This window comes from Phaethon lepturus, unplaced genomic scaffold (genome assembly GCF_000687285.1).
Source record: "Phaethon lepturus isolate BGI_N335 unplaced genomic scaffold, ASM68728v1 scaffold8774, whole genome shotgun sequence".
In the NCBI taxonomy this organism is placed as follows: domain Eukaryota; kingdom Metazoa; phylum Chordata; class Aves; order Phaethontiformes; family Phaethontidae; genus Phaethon; species Phaethon lepturus.
Genome location: NW_010532616.1, coordinates 18,844 through 37,284, shown reverse-complemented (window position 1 = coordinate 37,284; position 18,441 = coordinate 18,844). Strand labels below are relative to the sequence as shown.

The 18,441-nt window shown below is 41.7% G+C and overlaps 1 protein-coding gene across 1 annotated transcript in view; it reads left to right on the top strand.

Annotated features, from left to right (window-relative positions):
* Positions 1-2,391: 2,391 nt before the first annotated feature.
* Positions 2,392-18,441, top strand: part of FUBP3 (far upstream element (FUSE) binding protein 3) — a gene marked incomplete at its 5' end in the record, with an annotated part of 32,361 nt that continues 16,311 nt past the window's right edge. The window contains 8 exons of the mRNA XM_010284889.1: positions 2,392-2,497; positions 8,599-8,649; positions 9,124-9,157; positions 11,001-11,050; positions 12,617-12,688; positions 13,423-13,480; positions 16,095-16,257; positions 17,154-17,252. Of these exons, the coding sequence (XP_010283191.1) occupies positions 2,392-2,497; positions 8,599-8,649; positions 9,124-9,157; positions 11,001-11,050; positions 12,617-12,688; positions 13,423-13,480; positions 16,095-16,257; positions 17,154-17,252 (633 nt within the window). The remainder of the gene's footprint in view (positions 2,498-8,598; positions 8,650-9,123; positions 9,158-11,000; positions 11,051-12,616; positions 12,689-13,422; positions 13,481-16,094; positions 16,258-17,153; positions 17,253-18,441) is intronic.

Genomic DNA, 18,441 nt, shown 5'->3' with positions numbered 1-18,441 from the left:
GCTTTAGAGATAAAGGTGCAAGTTTAAATAAAAGAGGGGAAAAAAATTTAAAATATCCCAAAAGCTGATAATGTAAAAATTGCTTTGACTCTCTTATTTTGCCCTTTACTTGGAGGGTTCTGTGCTAGGGCAGTAATGGTGTGCTAAGCACGAGTAGGGGTTTGCAAAGCTCTCCCGCTCTGGGAGCAGACAGCCTTAGTACCAGTGATCCGTTCGTGCACACCTTTGTGCTTCATGCTAGCTTCCTTTTGTAGGCCAGCTTCTGCGATCCACAGACTAGTTTTTATTTTCCCTTGAGCGTGTGGTGTGTGATATCAGCTAGCAGTTTCCACAACTTCCAAATTTTTTCCAGGTAAATAACTGCGAACAGAAAGAGAGTTCATGAAAGGCATGTTACAATCAAATGTTCCAAAGCATGCCAGGGTATGTTACGCCGGACACTGTTCCTTCTGGCACACATTGTAAGTTATTATGTGAAAGCTATAATGTAGCTTGTTATTAGATAGTAGATTGTTGTAAAATATATCTTATTTTTCAGCACTGAAGTAGTCAGGAAACATGAATGTTCTTTGCACCTTCATTAAAATCCTCTGCATCCCAAATATAAGGGAAAAGCATGTGGACATAGGGCTGGAACCATGGATGCAGTACAGCGTTCAACAAAAAAAGCAAGGCATCACCTGGTACTCCCTAGTATGGAGTGGACAAGGGGTAGTCGGAGTTAATGCTTTCAGAATCAGATTTCTGTGGGCTTATTAGTTTTTGGAGATGTTGATATATAAGGTGCTCGTCATCAAAGCTTCTCTACATGATTACTGTGCTGGTCTGGCAGGAAGATTATATTCTCTAGCTCCTGGCATTTCTGACACAACAAAGTTGTTGACTTTCTGAAAGAGCACAGGACAGAATGGCCTATGAGAAGAAAATGGTCAAAACTTGGAGCCCTTTTCATGCAAGGCATTGAAGAGAATGTTTTTTATTCTCTTTCTAAAAGCAGTGCCCTCAATCTTTCAAGATTATTTCAAATAGCTTTTTTTCACTACCCTGTAGTTCTGAATCTTGGGCAGTTTTTTATTCCACTGCAGCAGCCCATAGTGTCAACAATGAGAGTTACTGTAGATGCCTTTCTGTAAAATTTAAATTTTAGAAACACCTTTAGTTAGATTTTTCATTTGCCCTTGTCTTCATTTAAAACATATTTGTGTAAAATGCTATTTCATCTGTTCCTGTTGCTTATTCTCTGGTGAAATCCTGGTTATAACAGAGTGAGATCAGACTCCTAGTAAAGATCCTAGTCAATTATTTTCTTTTTGCTGGAAAAGGAAGCAAAGGCTGTAGAATACGCTGTGCTTTATGTTTGTTCTGTAACTACTTTGTTCCGCACTTGCTTCTTCTAACAAAGTACTTTGTGTGGGCAAGGGCTGCTGTGAGACTGCAGTTTGCCTCTCCCGGCGCGTGTGTTCACCCGGGTGCAGCACCAGAGTGATGCCCCTGTATGTTTCTAGAGTGAGCTTACATCAGTTAGCTTGGAGAGCAGGTGAAGGAGCTCGCTCCTGTCAGCATCCATCCGTATAGCTGTCCCCCAAATGTCATTAGAGAGGAGCTTAACTTTTTGCTTTTATTAAGCGGTGGTTAGGTGTCTCTCTCACCTAGTTTATTTGCTTACCTTAGTCCCCTTACTGTGATACCTGACTGTCTCCTCTTCGCTGTAAATATCCTCCTTGCGTCCTGGCTTGGCTGGGAATGGCTGTTACCCCTCTGTAAGGGATGGAAGCAGCGTTAGTCATGTTCGTGCTGTATTGACCACTGCAGGAAACTGAAACTATTCTGGTTTGCCCACGGGCTTATTCTTCGTATGGTAAACGCAGGGTGATTCAGTCTCTTTGAGAAGGAGTTCCCAAGCCTGTCCTTGTGCTGTGTGTTTTCACGTTCTCTTCCCTCCACTCCCCACACTGATGTGCATTTCTATGTATCTGGTTATGCACAGACACAGAAGGAAGCATTTGTTTTCCTACACAGATATGATGGTGGCAGTTTCTCCAGGACAAAGTTGGTGAGCTAGTTTGAACTCTGAGATTTAGCTTGTCAGCTCTCCATTGAGTGAACAAACCTGAATATAATGTTCCAGGGAGTAAATACCTACCTATGATCAGGAAGAGGAACTGAGTGAATGTAGTCTTCATTAAACAAATATTAAAAGCAAGCAGAATAATAGTTTACTTTACAAATGAAGCACTACTGTCTTGGAATTGTTATAAAGGCACCTATATAGTAAATAGGTGAGAGAAGATCTCTGTACCTGGGGTAAATTCCTTATTGGAAGACCGAGTGTTTAGCTGTGGTGGCTCAAACTTCAGGTATGCTAATCATGCTTTTATCCTGTTTCTATAGATTGCTGCTAAAATTGGAGATATTCCTCACTTGAATAATTCTACAACACTTGTGGACCCATCAGTCTACGGTTATGGAGTGCAGAAACGGCCCCTGGATGATGGAGGTAAGCTGGCTATGATTAGTTAATCTTGTGGTTGCAGCTCCTGAAGTTCATCTGTGGAGGCAGTTGTCTGCTTTAAGGACAGAAATCAATGCACCTTTCTGTGTATAGAAATTTTGTGCAAGATTCCCTGTGCTGTTTAGTCTTACCTTAGCACAGGGATCCTAGGCATTAGTATTATTAATGTGAAGCAATTCTTTCTTAGTTCATGAATTTTGGGAATTAGCAAATGGACTTGGTAATTTAAATCTTGCTCTATGGCAGTTGAGAGGAGAGTGGGAGGAGGATGTCCTTACTGGAACTGCGCTGGAGCCCATGCATAGAGTACAAGATGTATATAGTAAAGCCGCTCTCCCCTATGACCCTTATTTTCTGAGAGCAGGCAGTGTACGGGGACAGCATTACATGTGCTCCTTTCCATGTGTAGCAGTGGTCACAGCGCAGTAGTTGAGTTGCTGTCAAGAGTTCTTACTGCTTTGTGCACAAATTTTAAGGTAGAAAAGGTATTGATGTAAGCTGATGCAAGTTGGAAGGAAACTTAAAAATGTTAGAACAGGTATTTGCTTTTTTACAAATCTAATGATGTGCACTCTTACAAGAAGTGTTTGAACTGTATTATCTGCTGCTCTGTAGGTGCAAAGAGCTCACCTTTTCCTGTGCTTGGTTATAAAAAAAAAAGATGGGGCTATGTCTCCTTCTCCTATTTCCTCTAGTATTTTTACTGACACAGATAGCCTGCAGGGTGATTCTCTCCCCCACAGATATATTCAGGGGTACTGAAGAGATAAGCAAAGCTGCTGCCTAGCACTTCATTTAGAAAATATTTTTTTCTGTCTGATACAGTATTTTCAGCCTTTGTATGCCTGCTTCTTATTCTGAAAAAAACATGCTGGGAGCATGGGGGCATTTCCTTAATGTGGAGCCTCTGGCTTGCTAACATTACTGTTTTCTGAACATATGCCACAGCCCGCTTTGTTATCAAGTGTTGGCTATATTTGAGCAAGAGGTTGCTGCTCCTTGGGTTTGGTGTTTTAGGAAAGAATGGGTTTGTCTGGGTGAGCCCCTACACCTTGTATCTCAGGCTGGAGCATCACTATGTCTGTGAGAAGCCAGAGGCCTGGTTTTACTGGTTTGTGTTGGTTTCTGTATGGGAAGGTGCTTGGCTGTCAAGCAGGCTGTTCAGCATTGAAGAATGCTGAACAACTTTGAGCTGTGTCTGAATAGCTTAGATAAGTGGCTATATTTATAAAAGAATAAAAGTAGCCTTTTAGTGACTAGTCATTCATAACATTAGTCCTGCCTGTTTATATCATTGATTCAGCAGACTGAACTGAGAAATCTGACCTCTTGACAAAATGTTTTTTTCATGAACTTTTAACATGTGAAATGGTCATAGTGCTTAATGACAGTGCAAGTTAGACTTTGTACTTAAACTTTTACTGGTGAGCCCTATTACTTGCTGAACCTTGTTTGTGTTGACACAAACCGTGTCAATACCATTGCAGTGTGGGCTATAAATGTACATTACTGCTGGTTTCTTGTGTTGCGATAGATAACTCCATGGAGCAGGTATCGTTCCTGGGAGAGCCTTCCAGAGTGGCTGTACTCCTGACTCTTGTATTGGCAGTTGTTAGGCTGATGTAAAGACTACAGGTGTTTGCTCAGCCTTTAGTTCAGCACTGGGCCTTGTCTGGAACTGGTTTTAACGTAGCTCCAATGCTGTATTTGCCCTTGGGTCGTTCATATACATCTGCAGGTTTTATAACTTTGTCCAACTCCCTTCCCAGAAATCTGATCTGTGAGATCTTAGAGGAGAAGAGAAATGGTAGAAGTAATATTTTAAAGGGCTGGAATTTCACAAAGAAACAGGAATTGTCAGGGTAGGAGCAAGGGTTATATCGCTGCTTTCAGCTTTGGTCATCTTGGGTTTTATTTCTAATGGTATTATTAAGTCCTGTACTGAAATAGAATTGTGTGATGAGTTCCCCACCTAACCACGTAAACCTCCTGCATCGCTCTTTGACTGCGTACCCAGAACTGCAGCCAGGAGCTCCTGAAGCTGCAAGTGTGTTTGTGGTATGATCCATACCTTAGTCATTCTTAGGCTACCTGCTCTGGCTGCCATGGCATTAAAAGTCCATAAGGCAGGTTTAGCTTTAAGTGTCTGGAAGATGGCCGTTGCTTTTAATAGGACACTTAAAATTAGGAAAGCACTTCCCGTTTGGATGATCTTTTAGTTCTGTTAGCTGTGAACAAGGGGTGTTAGGATTGCGTGCCCACACTTTTCTCCATTTTCTGTGAACCACAGTTTAGAGACAGTGTTGTCAAGAGGCAATTTATATTGCTACACATGCTCTAGAAATTTTGCAGTGTGTGGGGGTTTGGATACATTCGGCTGCTTTGGATAGCTTGGAAACAAGTCTGGTGGTAAATCTCTTGATTGTTTGCCTCTGTATACTGCATGTTCACAGCTGGGTGCAGTTCCCACTGCTTCCTTATCCCTGTGTAGCTGTTAGAAAATTACTTCTGTTCCTAATATTCCTGAAAAAAATGGGTCCAGAGGAAGTACTTAAGGTGATGGGAGAACTGTCTTTCAAGAAAATCTAATTCTGCCTGTCCATTTTTGTCAACAGCTGCTGGCGTGGCTGATTGATGTCAGCTTAGGAAGTGGTCTTAAGACAGGGTCGCAGTGCTCTGGTGAAAACCAGTTCAGTTGCATTTAGAGCATTTCCAGGAAAAATAGATTTGTCACAGTATTGGAAACCAGAATGCATGAGTGCCTTTTGCACTTCTCTTAACATAACCTTTATCTAAAATGAAGAGCTGCTAGGGTTGGCCCTGGTGACCTGGCCTGTTGATATTAGATGAAGTTTGAGAATGATTATTTCTTTTTTCCCTGGCTTCTTTATTTCCCCTTTCTGGAAACAACTTTAAAGTAATCCTGCAGATAGCTATAATGCAGGTAGGAGATCAGGCTTATTTGTACTGCTCGCAGTAAGTCATAGTCGGCATTTATATGGCCACTTGCGGCGGTTAATGTTTCTCAGCAAAGGTGAGCACTAGAGACGGGGTTAGTCCGAGCTGCAGAAAGAGATCTGGTAGCATCTTGCTTGTGGCTTGCTGCTGAGGATAGACCCCAGCTCTCCTGTTAATGGCCAACGGCTGCTTCTGGGCTCCATTCTAATTAATGGGTCTCTGTAATTACCAGCACCATTTAATAAGTTTATTTAATGCTAAATAATCCTTAAAGAAACAGCCTCCTTTTGTTCATAGGAAGCAGGGATCTAGTCTGCCGGAAGAAGACTGATTGCCAGAATGTTAGCCTTTGTTTGCCTTATTTTGGACTGCTTTGAAGAAGTTTCCAGTCATATATGTTGGGCTAAGCAGCAGTGTTGCAGCTGAAGGCTGAGGCATCCTTTAGGTCTGTGGAATCAAAGATGAGAGACCTTGGAGAAGCCTCACACACCCTTCTCTCCACCCCCTGCTTTCCCCAAGCTTCTGTGGTGCATCCAGATATGAAGATGGCCCATTTCGGTGTAATAAAACTTGATTGTAGTAGAGCCAAGGGGCTCAAAACGCAACATCATCCTGTTGTACGGAATACTTTATTCTTTTGCTCCAACATGTTTTCAATGAAAATAGCGATGGGCAGAAGGAAATCCTATCCCTTTCTTACTGATGATGAAAGTTAGTAGTGATGCTCCTTGACACATCTGTAGCACCAGTAGGACCAAGGCAAAAATCCAGATCTCTCTGCAAAAGGTTTAATGCACTATGCAAATTGGCAGTGTTCTTCAAAATCTCAACTTTACAGATCACCATTTTAAAAATAAGGCAGTTTAAGGGGGGAGTGGGGGAAAGCCTATAAAGATTTCCAGTGAAGGCAGACATGAAAATTATTAGGTTTTGACCATTTAATTAAAGAAAAAACTAGCAATGTTTAATGATGAAGAATTAGGGTAACTAGTGTCTTCCTTGTAGCTTTCTAAAATTTATGATGATTCCATTTCTGTTCAAAAGTATGAAATGCAACTCTGTTCCACTGCTCTCTGGGAGATGCATCGCTTTGATTTTATTCTAGCCATGAAGATATTCTTGATGAGATTGTATATTCCCATCATGCACATTAATTTAGTGGGAGGCACTGCTCTGTTTTATGGGGTGGAAAAGAAATCCGCATTTGTTTTGAGTGTCTGTTAGGTAGAATTCAGTTAAGGTGAAACCTAAAGCAGAGTGAAGAGTTATCAAGCAGCAGGTGCCGTTAATAGGATATTGTGCTGATGTTATTCAGTATTTTTCCTTATTTGCGGTAAAATGACTGCAGTTACAGTTAAATTGTACTCAATAGATGTAAAAGGGGGAAATACGGATGTGGCGTGTCAGAGTTCAGCCCCCTCTCTGGCATGAAGAGGGAGATGGTGGAACAGAATATCAGCTTTCAGTGTGGTCTGCCCCAGCCCTGCCTATTAGTCCCTGTCTTTCAGACTAAAATGGGCAAGCTGGAGAAGGAATGGACCTTTACGTTGCTGGAACCGGGAGCCATGTCATTTTCTTTCCCCCTGACCCAAACCAGAGAGAAATCGTAACCTGATTTCAAGTAAATCACTCCCAGTTCTCTCCATCTGCCTTCTATCTCAGTGCATGGAGAGGTTGTTTGTGAAATGTGGGAGGAATGATCTCACAAGTTATTGTGGCTTAATTTTTTTAACTAATTTGTACAATGGATATACAGTAAGGCTGATATCTGCCTGGGGTGGTGAATGGCTTACTATGTTTATATAGCACTTGGAATGGGTTGGAGACATTGTTAATGTCCAGCTGAAGCATTATTTCCCTGACTGATGTAACTTCTTGTGCTCATACAGTTTTCCCCGAAGAAGTTGTCTTTTTCAAGTGTAAGATTGTGTTACAAAATGAAGGCTCTTCTGTTCCTTGCATGAACTTCAGGAGTTGATTATAGGATGTGTATCTGTCTCATGATTTGTGGGCAGCGGCTGCAGTGGAACAGACTGCGAAGAGAGCTGTTATGGTGAATTGAAAGGCAAAGTGGATATTTAAATACAGCCTTGTGGTGTTGAGACCACTCTTTCTGGTGTCTTGGGATAATGAGTGGCCTGGCCAGTGGCAAGGGCAATCCCATACTACAGCAGTAGCCACCAGACCTATCACACATAGCAAAAATATTTGGAGCACAGTTTGGGGCAAGATGGCGAGATTCTGAATTTGTTTGGTCGTATTGCTCAGGTCTGCAGTAGTAGCTTATCAGCTAGAGCAAATACTCCCCATTACATCACCCACCTTTTTCAGCTGCAGTATTGATAGTTATCAAATTAGAGCTTTTTATATTCGGGGTGAGAATATGCAAAGACAAATCTAACGGAGTCAATAACACAGCAGTTGTCTTATCACTGAGCTGGGGAGAGTAATAAAATATATATGCTGTCAATATTTTGGTCCTGAACTGTTATGAAGATATTGACACGCAGCAGAAATACAGTATTGACTCTCTTCGTCTGTTTTATTTGAGTAAAGTGTTTGGCTGCAAACTTTATGCATTTTTCTACCAGATTTAGAATGTGTGGGATGCATCCACTTTCTAACCCTGCCAGCTGATTGCCAATTTATTTCAGGTCAAAGAATGTGCAGGTTGCTGCAAGGTAGTCTGAAACAGCATCTTTATTATCACAGCTCACATGTTGGCCGGATTCATTTGTTTCGCTACTTGTGCCCTCCAGGCATGCAATATAATCTTTCAACTGGTTGTTAGGACCAAATGGTCTGGTTTTTAGCTGGTTTGCTGCAGGCAAAGTCCAGTAGGAAGCCCAGCAGGGCATGTGTTCCCACTTTGCATGAGTTGGTCTAATGATATTTCCCCATTAAAATTTATTTGGAAGAAAGATCTAATCTGCTGGGGTTGAGGCGGGGAGAAATCTGTTTGAGGGTTGTCAGCTGGGGGAGTAACTGCTAATCATAAATGGACCACCAGCTAACATCGCAGATATGCCTGGAATGTGTTCGTTCAGTAAAATGCGTTGTTTTTTCAAAAAAAAAAAAATACTGTTTGGGTGCCACAAGGTTACTTAACAGACCTATTCCTTTAACAGGTCTCCGTGTAGGTGGGCTCCATGGAGCACAGATAAGAGACACAGAGAGAAGTATGTGCAAGCGGTCTTTAATGCTTTTTGCCTAGACTGAAATGCTGAGTCTGCTCAGCTTTTATTTTTGTTTTTTAATACATACTGGTCTGCTTGAAATTTCTCTCCCCTCCCTCCCTCCTTTTTTTCCTTTTTTTACTACTTTGGGTTTAATTTGGGGAGGGGGGAGGTTAGTTGCAGGGATTTGGATTTGGGCAGGCAGGATTTTCTCCCATGACTCTCAGCATGGGGAGACACAGATCAATTCCCTATCCTGTGTTCAGCTGGACACTGGGTTATGGTGTGTGTTGATCAAGAAATCTCCTCCTGTTTTGTACCACATAACGCATTCATTTCAGCCACTGAACCTAAATTACTGTTTTGCTTTTCTTTCTTTTTTGATGAAATGGTAAGAACTCTTTTTCTATAGGGATGAAGTTAGTTTATCCGTGCTAATGCTTTGATTTTTTCCCTTTTTTTCTCTCTCTGCCACAGTAGGTAACCAGTTAGGGGCCCTGGTACATCAAAGGTAAGCAGTGGGTTATGTTTTATTATTTATTGATCAATTCTAATTGTTTATTGATCCACCATCTGTAGTAGTGTTAGGAAGTCAGAGGTTGAGAATGTGGAGAAACTGTCAGCTTGGGTTTTCTCCAGGCTGGGGTTTCTGCTAACCCTTTAAGGTTGTTTGTTGTGATGAAGAAAGAAGAGTTGATGTGAAACTTGGATTTTGGTTCTTATAAATCTGCAGGACCAAGAAAACTAAATGCTCTCTCCTCTCCCTTCCCCTGCCCTGGCAGGTAGAAGAAGGAAAAAGTAAAAAAAGGTCTGGCATTTTGAAAAAAAGTTGGAAGTATTAAACAGGCAGGTAGATGATGATATTATATTTTATTATATTATAATTTGATATTGTATTGTTATTATATATTATTGTTTTTATTATTATTATTATTAGTTTTTTTGTGTAATATGACCTGGGATGACTCCTTTGTCAGAGATGGTTTGGGGACACTGAAGCAAGTATGAGTTGTCACGCAGCATGTCTTAGCATGTAATACGAAAGTAAAATTCTCAGGTTTTCTTGAATCCTGGTCTTAAGGAGTTGTCTGTTTTGTTCTGAGTAGGAAAGGAAGAGCATTTCTTAAGCTGGATTCACCTTTGGGTCAGTAGTAGTGCACTTCCATCATAACCAGCTGTTTGTTGGGAGCCTCAGCAGAAGGGACAAGCAATACACATGCAGACTGTAGAACCTTCAATTTTTAATGGTTAGGTTAAAGCTAATGTCCAGTTAGGGCAGCACAGAGAAGGGTGGGCTGTGTTGTCTGCTCTGCTGCTACCTGCCGCCTCTCTTCTGCCAGGAGTGATGTTCGTGCAGGGAATTGATTAGGCTGAAAAGCCTGAATTGGTTTTTTTAGTTTCTCCGTTTACTACTGGTTAAAACAACTGTAATCCTGAACCTCCTTGTAGCAGATGAGTCTGTTCTGTTGCAGGTATGGATGGCACTGGTTGGTTTTGCATCGCTACTAGTGAGTCTCAGGACAGTGGAGAATACTTTATTTGCAGCTTAGCTGGTAAAGCCTAATGTGTATTTTATACCTTCCCTAATTGATCTAAAGCAAAAAAAGGGAATATTTTAATATACCTCACCACAAAACCTGCATTGAACTTATTATGCAGGTATTTCATTGCTTTTGAGATTGCTGAACAAATTGTATGTAACGCATTTCTAAATTCATGGAGTTTGCAAATCCCATATTCATTGTGTTATATTTTCTACAAGACAGAAATGGCTAAGCAAAAAAGCAATCGAAGTTAATTCCTTTCAACTTGACTATGGTCAGGTCTTAGGAAGTTGCTTTGGGTGCTATGTTTTGAGGCAGACACACATTGAGAAAGTCCAAAGAGCAATAGATACAGAAGTTGCGAGATAGTAAGACTTCAAAGGATAATTGAAGACAGCTTTTATAAACTCCAAGGAAAAGAATGATAAGGACAAGTAGGGAAAAAAGAAAAAAAAGGATCTGTGAATATCAGAGGGGGTAAGAGCGTATCCAAAAGTAGTAGGGAGACTGTGGCTTGGAAGGTCCAGGCTAAATATTAAAGAAGCTTTGCCATTACGCTGTTAAAACTGTCTGGAACAAGAGTGACGAAAAGATGTTCTTCCATCAGCTCCATTGAAGGTAACAGAGAGTAGACTGGAAATGCATCCCATATAGGAAAAATAAGGTGACCACGAGAGGTCCCTTCCAAAACAAATGATTTTGACTGTGATGTGGTGTTTACCTGTGTGTCCAAAAACCTTATGCTGTGCCTGGTTTCCGCAGCAAGGACATAGTTCTCTTCCAAATCCCCTTCTCTTTTTTTTTTTTTAGGGCTGTAATAACAGAAGAGTTCAAAGTGCCTGATAAAATGGTTGGATTTAGTAAGTACCGTGGATGCTTTTGATGTTTCTTTATGTGTTTTCTATGCAGGAATGCTGTTTATTCTCACAAGTTTTTGTGCTTACTAGCCTTGGATGCGGTTATTCTAATGCTGTCTTCATGGGGACCAGATGATCTGTGTTTAAAATCCAGGTGCAAACTGCATGGAAAAGTTTGGTGTCCCAGTAATAAGAACAAGATTGTGTGGTACAAGTTGCTGACGGTTTCAGCGTTTCCCACTAGCATAGTACATAAGTCAAAGTTAATTTATTTCCCCTCACTGAAACATTTTACTTTGAGTATGCAAAACTGTGAGAGTTGAGGGAGGAAAACAACATTTAAATGTTAAAATAAGAGTTGACTCAAAGCAAATTAAACAGAACTTTAAACCTCTTATACATTTGCTGAGATACACAACCAGCATGTATTGGTCGCATGAGAATTTTTCCTAGTTTGCATTCCTGATACTGTTCTCTTCGAGCTTGATCCTAATTTCTCTTTTCCTCTTGATGATCATTACGCTTACTTTCAATGGCACCTCCTGCTGATGTGTTACTACAGTGATTGCACAGACTCTTCCACTGCAGGATCTCTGTCTTCCAATTTGATATCTGGAGAGTAAAAAGGAAAATAACAGGCCATGATAATTAGCCAGTAGTGCATGAAGTTTTGTCCCGACGCTAAAGACAGTATAAAACTGTAACTCAAATTCCTGCAAAAGAAATACTTACTCTTTTCCTACCAGACCTCTTCATTTATCAGTCCTGGTACCACATGTGGGAACGCTGGAGGGGTGCTGTAGCTCTGTGAGAGGGGAGCTTGCATGCTCTGTTGGTGCATCATCTCTGTGTTAAATCTAATCCTGGTTCAGGGGCAGACAGATGCAGGAGGGTGGCGAACCCACAGCTGAGAGATGCTTCTGTGGGAGCATCTTGAGCCAGGCATACCTGTTTGACTTGACAGTTTTGCTCTTTTTGCAGTCTGGGAAGTATATGAATGGTGATTGGCATATCATCTCTCCCTGGTATGTCTCGTTGTGAAACAACGATGTGCCGACTCCAAGAGTTAAGGGAGATGGGTATTTGTTTTCACTTAAGGTCGATAGAGCATTTCAGTATGTAGCAGTTCTGTCTGAGTGCAGACCAGCCAGTAGCATGTCCATTGAAAAGAGGCAGAAAAATGTGAATTTTAAAGAAATAAAAGCAAAAGTCTGTGCCTTTTTTAGTACCCCAAATAACTAGTTTATTGGTTCAAGCTGAACAAGATACACTTAAATGACTGTTCTAGCAGCGCTCGAACTAGTGCCTTATTTCTTGCATACTGTGTATTTCCATTCCAGTGCGAGACAGGCTTTTTTGGTTTTGTTTTTCCAAGCAAATGGAATAACTTTCGGCAGTATTTTAATGTTTTTCTGCTATGATAAATTTGGTCATGCTGTAGATGCCTCTTCTGCAGTCCTGGAGTTAAACTGTTCCTTTATGGATAGCTGCAGTGGAGTAAAAGGGGGAAGGTGCCCCGCAGTTGCTTGGAAAAATGGCATGTTCTGATACTTGTTGAACTCATTTCAGTAATCGGCAGGGGAGGAGAACAGATCTCACGGATTCAGGCAGAGTCTGGCTGCAAAATTCAAATTGCTCCAGGTAAGAGCCTCTTTGCATGGTGGGTGAACATGTTTTAATGTTGAAGGATGTTGTGTCAGATGCTTTGCCATGCTTGTGGCATGTTATCACCATTAACAACTGATACATACGAGGCTAACGTGCATGGGAGAGCGGTTGCGAGACTGACCTCCTGACTAGCGTAGAAGACGGGGTTGTCAGGTGGTTTGGGGAATGAAACCATTAAGGAACTGTCTTTAACCAACACATAGCTACAGTGCAAAGGAACAATCCATGTTGTAGTTAGACTTTAAATTGCAGCTGTTGAGTTTTCTCTTGGTGGTACCGCTTTGCTCAGCTCTGCGGTTTGTCTCTGATTATCTGGTCAGCTCCAACTCCTGGCAGAAGATACTTCAGGGGGCTGGCAGCAGTTCTTCATACAACTTGCCTTGCATTGAAAAAATGGGACCATCCATTTGTTCTGTGCTAGTGCCTATTTGCTTTGGAGAAGACTATACTACAGTGCTGTACAGCAAACTGCTGATGAATATAATCCAAGTTCTTATCCCTCCCTTTAATTGGTGGGGAAGGCTTCAAAAGAATGCAGAGATCCAGCAAATAATTTAAAATATGTTGACCCTGGGTGCCTTTGAATTCATTAACATGCCATGTGTGCAGGGGAGGGCGGTGCTGCCATTAGTGCTTGATAGTTACTGAAACAGCTGCCATTTTTTTAATTCCATGTATTAAAAGTTTCCTTCTTGTTTCCTTTGTAGACAGTGGTGGGATGCCCGAGAGGCCCTGTGTACTCACCGGGACACCAGAGAGCATTGAGTGAGTTCTGATTTCATTTCTCTCCTTTCTCCTTCTCTCTCTTCTCCCTAATGCTGTGCTCTGTCAGTGGTGCTACTTGGTTAGCCACACCAGCAAATGTTGGCCTAGAGAAACTTGAGGGTCTCTGGAGCATGGAACCTCTTGGTCTGATGCTTTAAACTGTGCACCTCAAAGGCTTTTTTCCAGTTGCAGTTTGAATCCTCTGCAGAAATTTCCATGGAATTCCCCTCAGCAGGGCAAGGTTGCTCTTAGGGCACCTAGGATGCAGTTTTCTAACTGCAGCTTTCCAGGATACTGAGCTAAGCTGTTGAAGGGCACTTCTCTTCTCCCCTTCGCTTCCCTACTCCTATTGAGATGACCATCCTTCCAGCTGAAGAAGGGCTGCATAAGGCCTCCAAAGCCTGTCGGTGCCACTCCAGAATAATCTGGAGGTGTTGGTGTTGTTGCAGAGCAGCATGAGGCCCATGGGTGTGCTTGCCTCTGCATCGCTGCCAATAAGAAGCAAAGGACTGAACCAAAGTCTTGAATTCTGATCCCTGCATGGTAGAGACACATGGCCAGCCAGCAGGGCTTTCTACTCTTTAGATCTATAGAAACTTTAGGGACAGTGTTTCCTCCCTCCCCCTTCCCAGGAGCTGAGTTTGAGACTCTCACAAACCAGTTGAGGACCTCCTGCTGGAAGTGGATCCAGGATCCTCAGGCTTACAGGAACACACTTAACATATGGAGCTGCTCTTTCTCTCCCCAGCCTTTGGGTAGGTGGGTTTTTTAAAATCCATCTGGAAATCTTTGAGTTGCATTTGATAGTGAAAATACATGGGCGCAAAGACTGTCTCTCTAAAGAGAAGACACTCATCATTCTTCCATTCCTAAGAGATCTAAGGGTACTTAAATCTCCGTATTCTACCATAATACTGCAAGCAGTGAGCCAGAATAAATATAATTGGCAAGTTCACATTATAGGGCAGGCAATGTATTCTTGCTGATATTGAAGTGCTTTTCCCCATTTAGCAAAGGGTATTTCAGAACAAGAGCAAAACATTAAAAAGCTGGGATGCTTGATGAGATGCAGTTGGGGGGAAAATGTGGGAGAGGTATAGTTAAGACTTCGTGGTTCTGAAATGAGCAGTTAAATGTAGTCATGTCCACGGCTGTCTTTAACTAAAATATAAATTAAAAAAAGTGAGAATACTCAATTTGTGAAGCAGAACAAGGTGTTGAGGACATGGAATTAAGTGAAATTTAATTTACTTTTGTGCTAAAGTTCTTGTCAAGTTGGTTGGCTAAACTATTTTTTCAGGCTACTTGCAGAAAAAGAAAATGAAGTAAGGAAAGGAATTTAGATGTCAAACTTCTCTGTGAAGGGGTTTGTGAAGTGTTTCCGTTAGTTATATCCAGTCGCAAACTAGTAGGGTTAATTTCCCAATGACCTCTTCTCATCTGAAATACATTGCATATTAACTGTTATGGTCTCTGTATTGTCACTAAAAGAACTTTATACAAAATATGAAGATAGATTAATAAAAACTCTTAAGGCTCTTCTAGAATATTTGAGGTGGGTTTCCAGAAATTCCCCCTTTTGCCTTGTTTGTGAGGAAAATCAAGAGAAAGCAGTGCTCTGCTCTGTGCGCAGCCTCAAATCACTGCCCCCTGAGCTGTCTTTGGTGAATGTCTGCTTGCAAGGGATGACTTTGCACAGTTTCATCAAATGGCCAGAGAGAAGACAGTACTCCTAGGGTGCCTGATATCATACGGCTTCCTAGGTGGCCTGATACGAAGTGGAGAGAGGGGAAGACGGTGCTTTAGACTGAATAGGGAACCGGTGACTTTATTCTGCCTGCTTTGAGAAGGGATGTGGGAGAAGGGCAAGAGAGGGATGTGTTGGTACTAGGAGTCTTCAAGATGAAGGGAAACCCTGTCAGTTACCGCTGACATGCTAAAGATGTTAGAGAAGGGATCTTTAATCTCCCAAATGCTTCTTTGTGTCTGTCTCTTCTCACCAGGAGTAGAAGAACCCAGTCTTTCATTGGTTGCTGCTGCAGTATCCTTGCCTTGCTTTGCGGTGTAGCTTCAGCACCTACTGCTTGGGGCAGAGGCTGTGTTAGAACAGTGTTCGGGTGCTGCTGGTAAGAGCAGGCAGAGAAGAGCAAGGCAGTTGCCTGTGACTGATCGGAGAGTGGTTAACCAATGTGCTGTGTTAGTATCAGAGCAGTGTGTGGTTTTTGTCTTGACCAAGGAGAACAGAGCTTGGGTTTTACCAAATATTGTATATATGTTAAAGTTTAGAACCTAGAGCATCTTCATTCAAAATAAGCACCCCAAAATCTGTATCTCAGCTGTTTCCTTAACTTCCAAAGAGATCAGAGCGTGCTGCTGCTCTTCTTTCTCTCTTCCCCTTTCGAAAATCACACTGCTTAGAAGTAATCATGATAAGGGAAAACATACATCAGAGTTTTTAAAAAAAAGGAAAGCAAACATTATGCTAACTGTGGTTTCCTTCATCTTTTCACTTCTTCTCCTCTCCCCGATCGCTTCCCATTCCAATGGTTCCTGGTCTCTTGGTCACGTGGAACAATGTTGTCTAATGGTTGTTTCCCTCGATTCTTTTCCAAAGACAAGCAAAACGGCTACTGGGGCAGATTGTAGATCGCTGTCGGAATGGACCCGGTTTTCACAACGATGTTGATGGCAACAGTACGATTCAGGAGATTTTGATCCCGGCATCCAAAGTGGGTCTAGTCATCGGCAAAGGAGGTGAAACAATAAAACAGTTGCAGGTGCGCAAGATGCATTTACTTTAGGGCTCTCTTCCCTACTGCAGCTTCTCTAGATCAACAAGAGCGTGCTGAAATGGAGAGCCTTAAATGCTCTAACCTTCTACAGCAGGGACTACTCTTCTGCCTTCGGAGAGCTGGACTCAAATCCAATCTTGTGTTAAAAAAGAAATCTGTTTGGCCCCAGCTACGCATGTAGTGGAGTTTTGCCAGAACTGTGAAAGAAACTTGTGTGCTTTAGATAACATTTGGTGCGTGCTGTTTAGGAGGGGATCCTTGTAGCCAAGAAAAGGCTATCTCTAGTCTGCTGCTGCAATAGTTTTTAATGCCAGCCATGCTGTTGTAGAGTGCCGTGCTTCTCTTTTGTTGCTGATCTGTGATAAAGCTGGCGTGTGTCTTCCTTTTTTCCTCATCCCACCCCTTTCTAATTAAGTGTTGTGTTATGTATAAATCTATGTTCCTAGACATTCTTTATTCCTCCATCTGGTACAAGTTTTTTTAAATAGAGGGTTTCAGAAAAGCACCTAGGTCAAAAATATATTTTTTTTGAATGCCCTGATTAGGCCTCTGTCATCCAATAGTTTTAAGGCTGGTCACTTAATAACTGTTATATGCAGACAGCTACAGATTTTGGAAAGGGCTGAAAAATCAGTTGTTGAGCTAGAGGGGTTCTCTTTTTGCAAGGGATTCGGCTATTAGAGAACTTCTGGAGTAGCACACTTTCTGGCAGTCCTTTACACTCTAGGACTGTTACTGAATTTGTGCTGTAAGTACCCGTGAAGAGCGAAAGTAGTGTTCTGTAAAGCTGCTGATTTGACCTACATAATGTTTAGTAACCAAAGTATAGTCTGTTGTTTTAGGGATTCTGCTTAGCAAAGTGCTCTGTGCTTTTTCTTCAGGAGCGAACAGGTGTGAAAATGATTATGATCCAGGATGGTCCGTTGCCTACTGGAGCAGATAAACCTCTCCGTATTACTGGAGATGCATTTAAAGTACAGGTATGTAATAAAAGTAAGCAGTTGCCCTAGAGAACTGAGGAGAAATTTAACCTTTAGCATATTAGTAAGCATCTGATGGAGTCAAATACAACTGTAAATGTAATGATCCTTGCTGTTTTGTTTGTTCTGTAAGGTTGATGTTTGAGTAGAGCAAGTTAAAACACCAGACTAGCAAGTGTTGGCTTGCTTACTGTGTAACCTAGGAGCTCTTGCTCCATGTAGATATTAGAGATGGGTCGGAGAAGAGCTGAGGAGGAGAGTTTGGAGAAAGTAGCTTTGAAATGCTTTCCAATTCTGAAGCAAAAATCATAGCTATATGTTGCTTGAGCAAATGGGTTCTTAGTGACTAACTTAACCACACATTTGACAAAGTTTTGTGGAAGGTTCATTATCTCAGACAGCCAATTGACGCAGGTAATTAAAAAAAAAAAACAACCCACGACAACTCCTGAAACCAAGGGGTTTGCTTAATATTGGTACCTTAGTCTCCTTGTGTTGGGGTTCTACAGATGTGTTCATACCTGCGGTTCAAAGCAAAAACCTACGATCAGCCAGAGACTGGAAGTTTGCAGCATGATGGGAATGCTTGAATAAAAGAATTAAAGTTTAGCTGTGGCATGTTCCATTTCTCAGCAAGAGCTTTTCATACCTTGCTAAGTGCTTAAATCTAGCTTAGCATTCCTGTCTCTAATAAAAATAGTTCTGTGTCATAGGATCTCCCTAATCATAAATTGCTGCAACAGTTCATGTTGCTCAGGGATAGCATGTTTGGGTTGTATTTTTCAAACCTCTCGTTGCAAGTGGGCTTTTAGATTTAAATGGGGGGGAAGTGTGTTCCAAAATTCTAATACTTATTGTGGAGGAATAAATACGCAAAAAGGAGCTTAATGGCAGTTTTGCTACTTTTAACCAAAAGTGCTGCTACTTCCCAGGTGTTTTCTTCTACTTTTGCAAGATTTGCTGTTGTCACAACTTCCGTGCCGTAAATCATGCCAAGCAATCGTGGAAGCTACGTAGGCTGGAAGATCTTTGAGGCACTTTTCTAAGTTGAGAATGCTTAGATGGCACTTAAGTTCTATGAATGCTTGGGTTTGGTGGGATTCTCTGAATACTGCAACAGTGTTTAACACACTCAAATCCCCGTGAAATCCCTCCATTGCCCTTATTTCAGTCTTGGCATCTCTAAAAT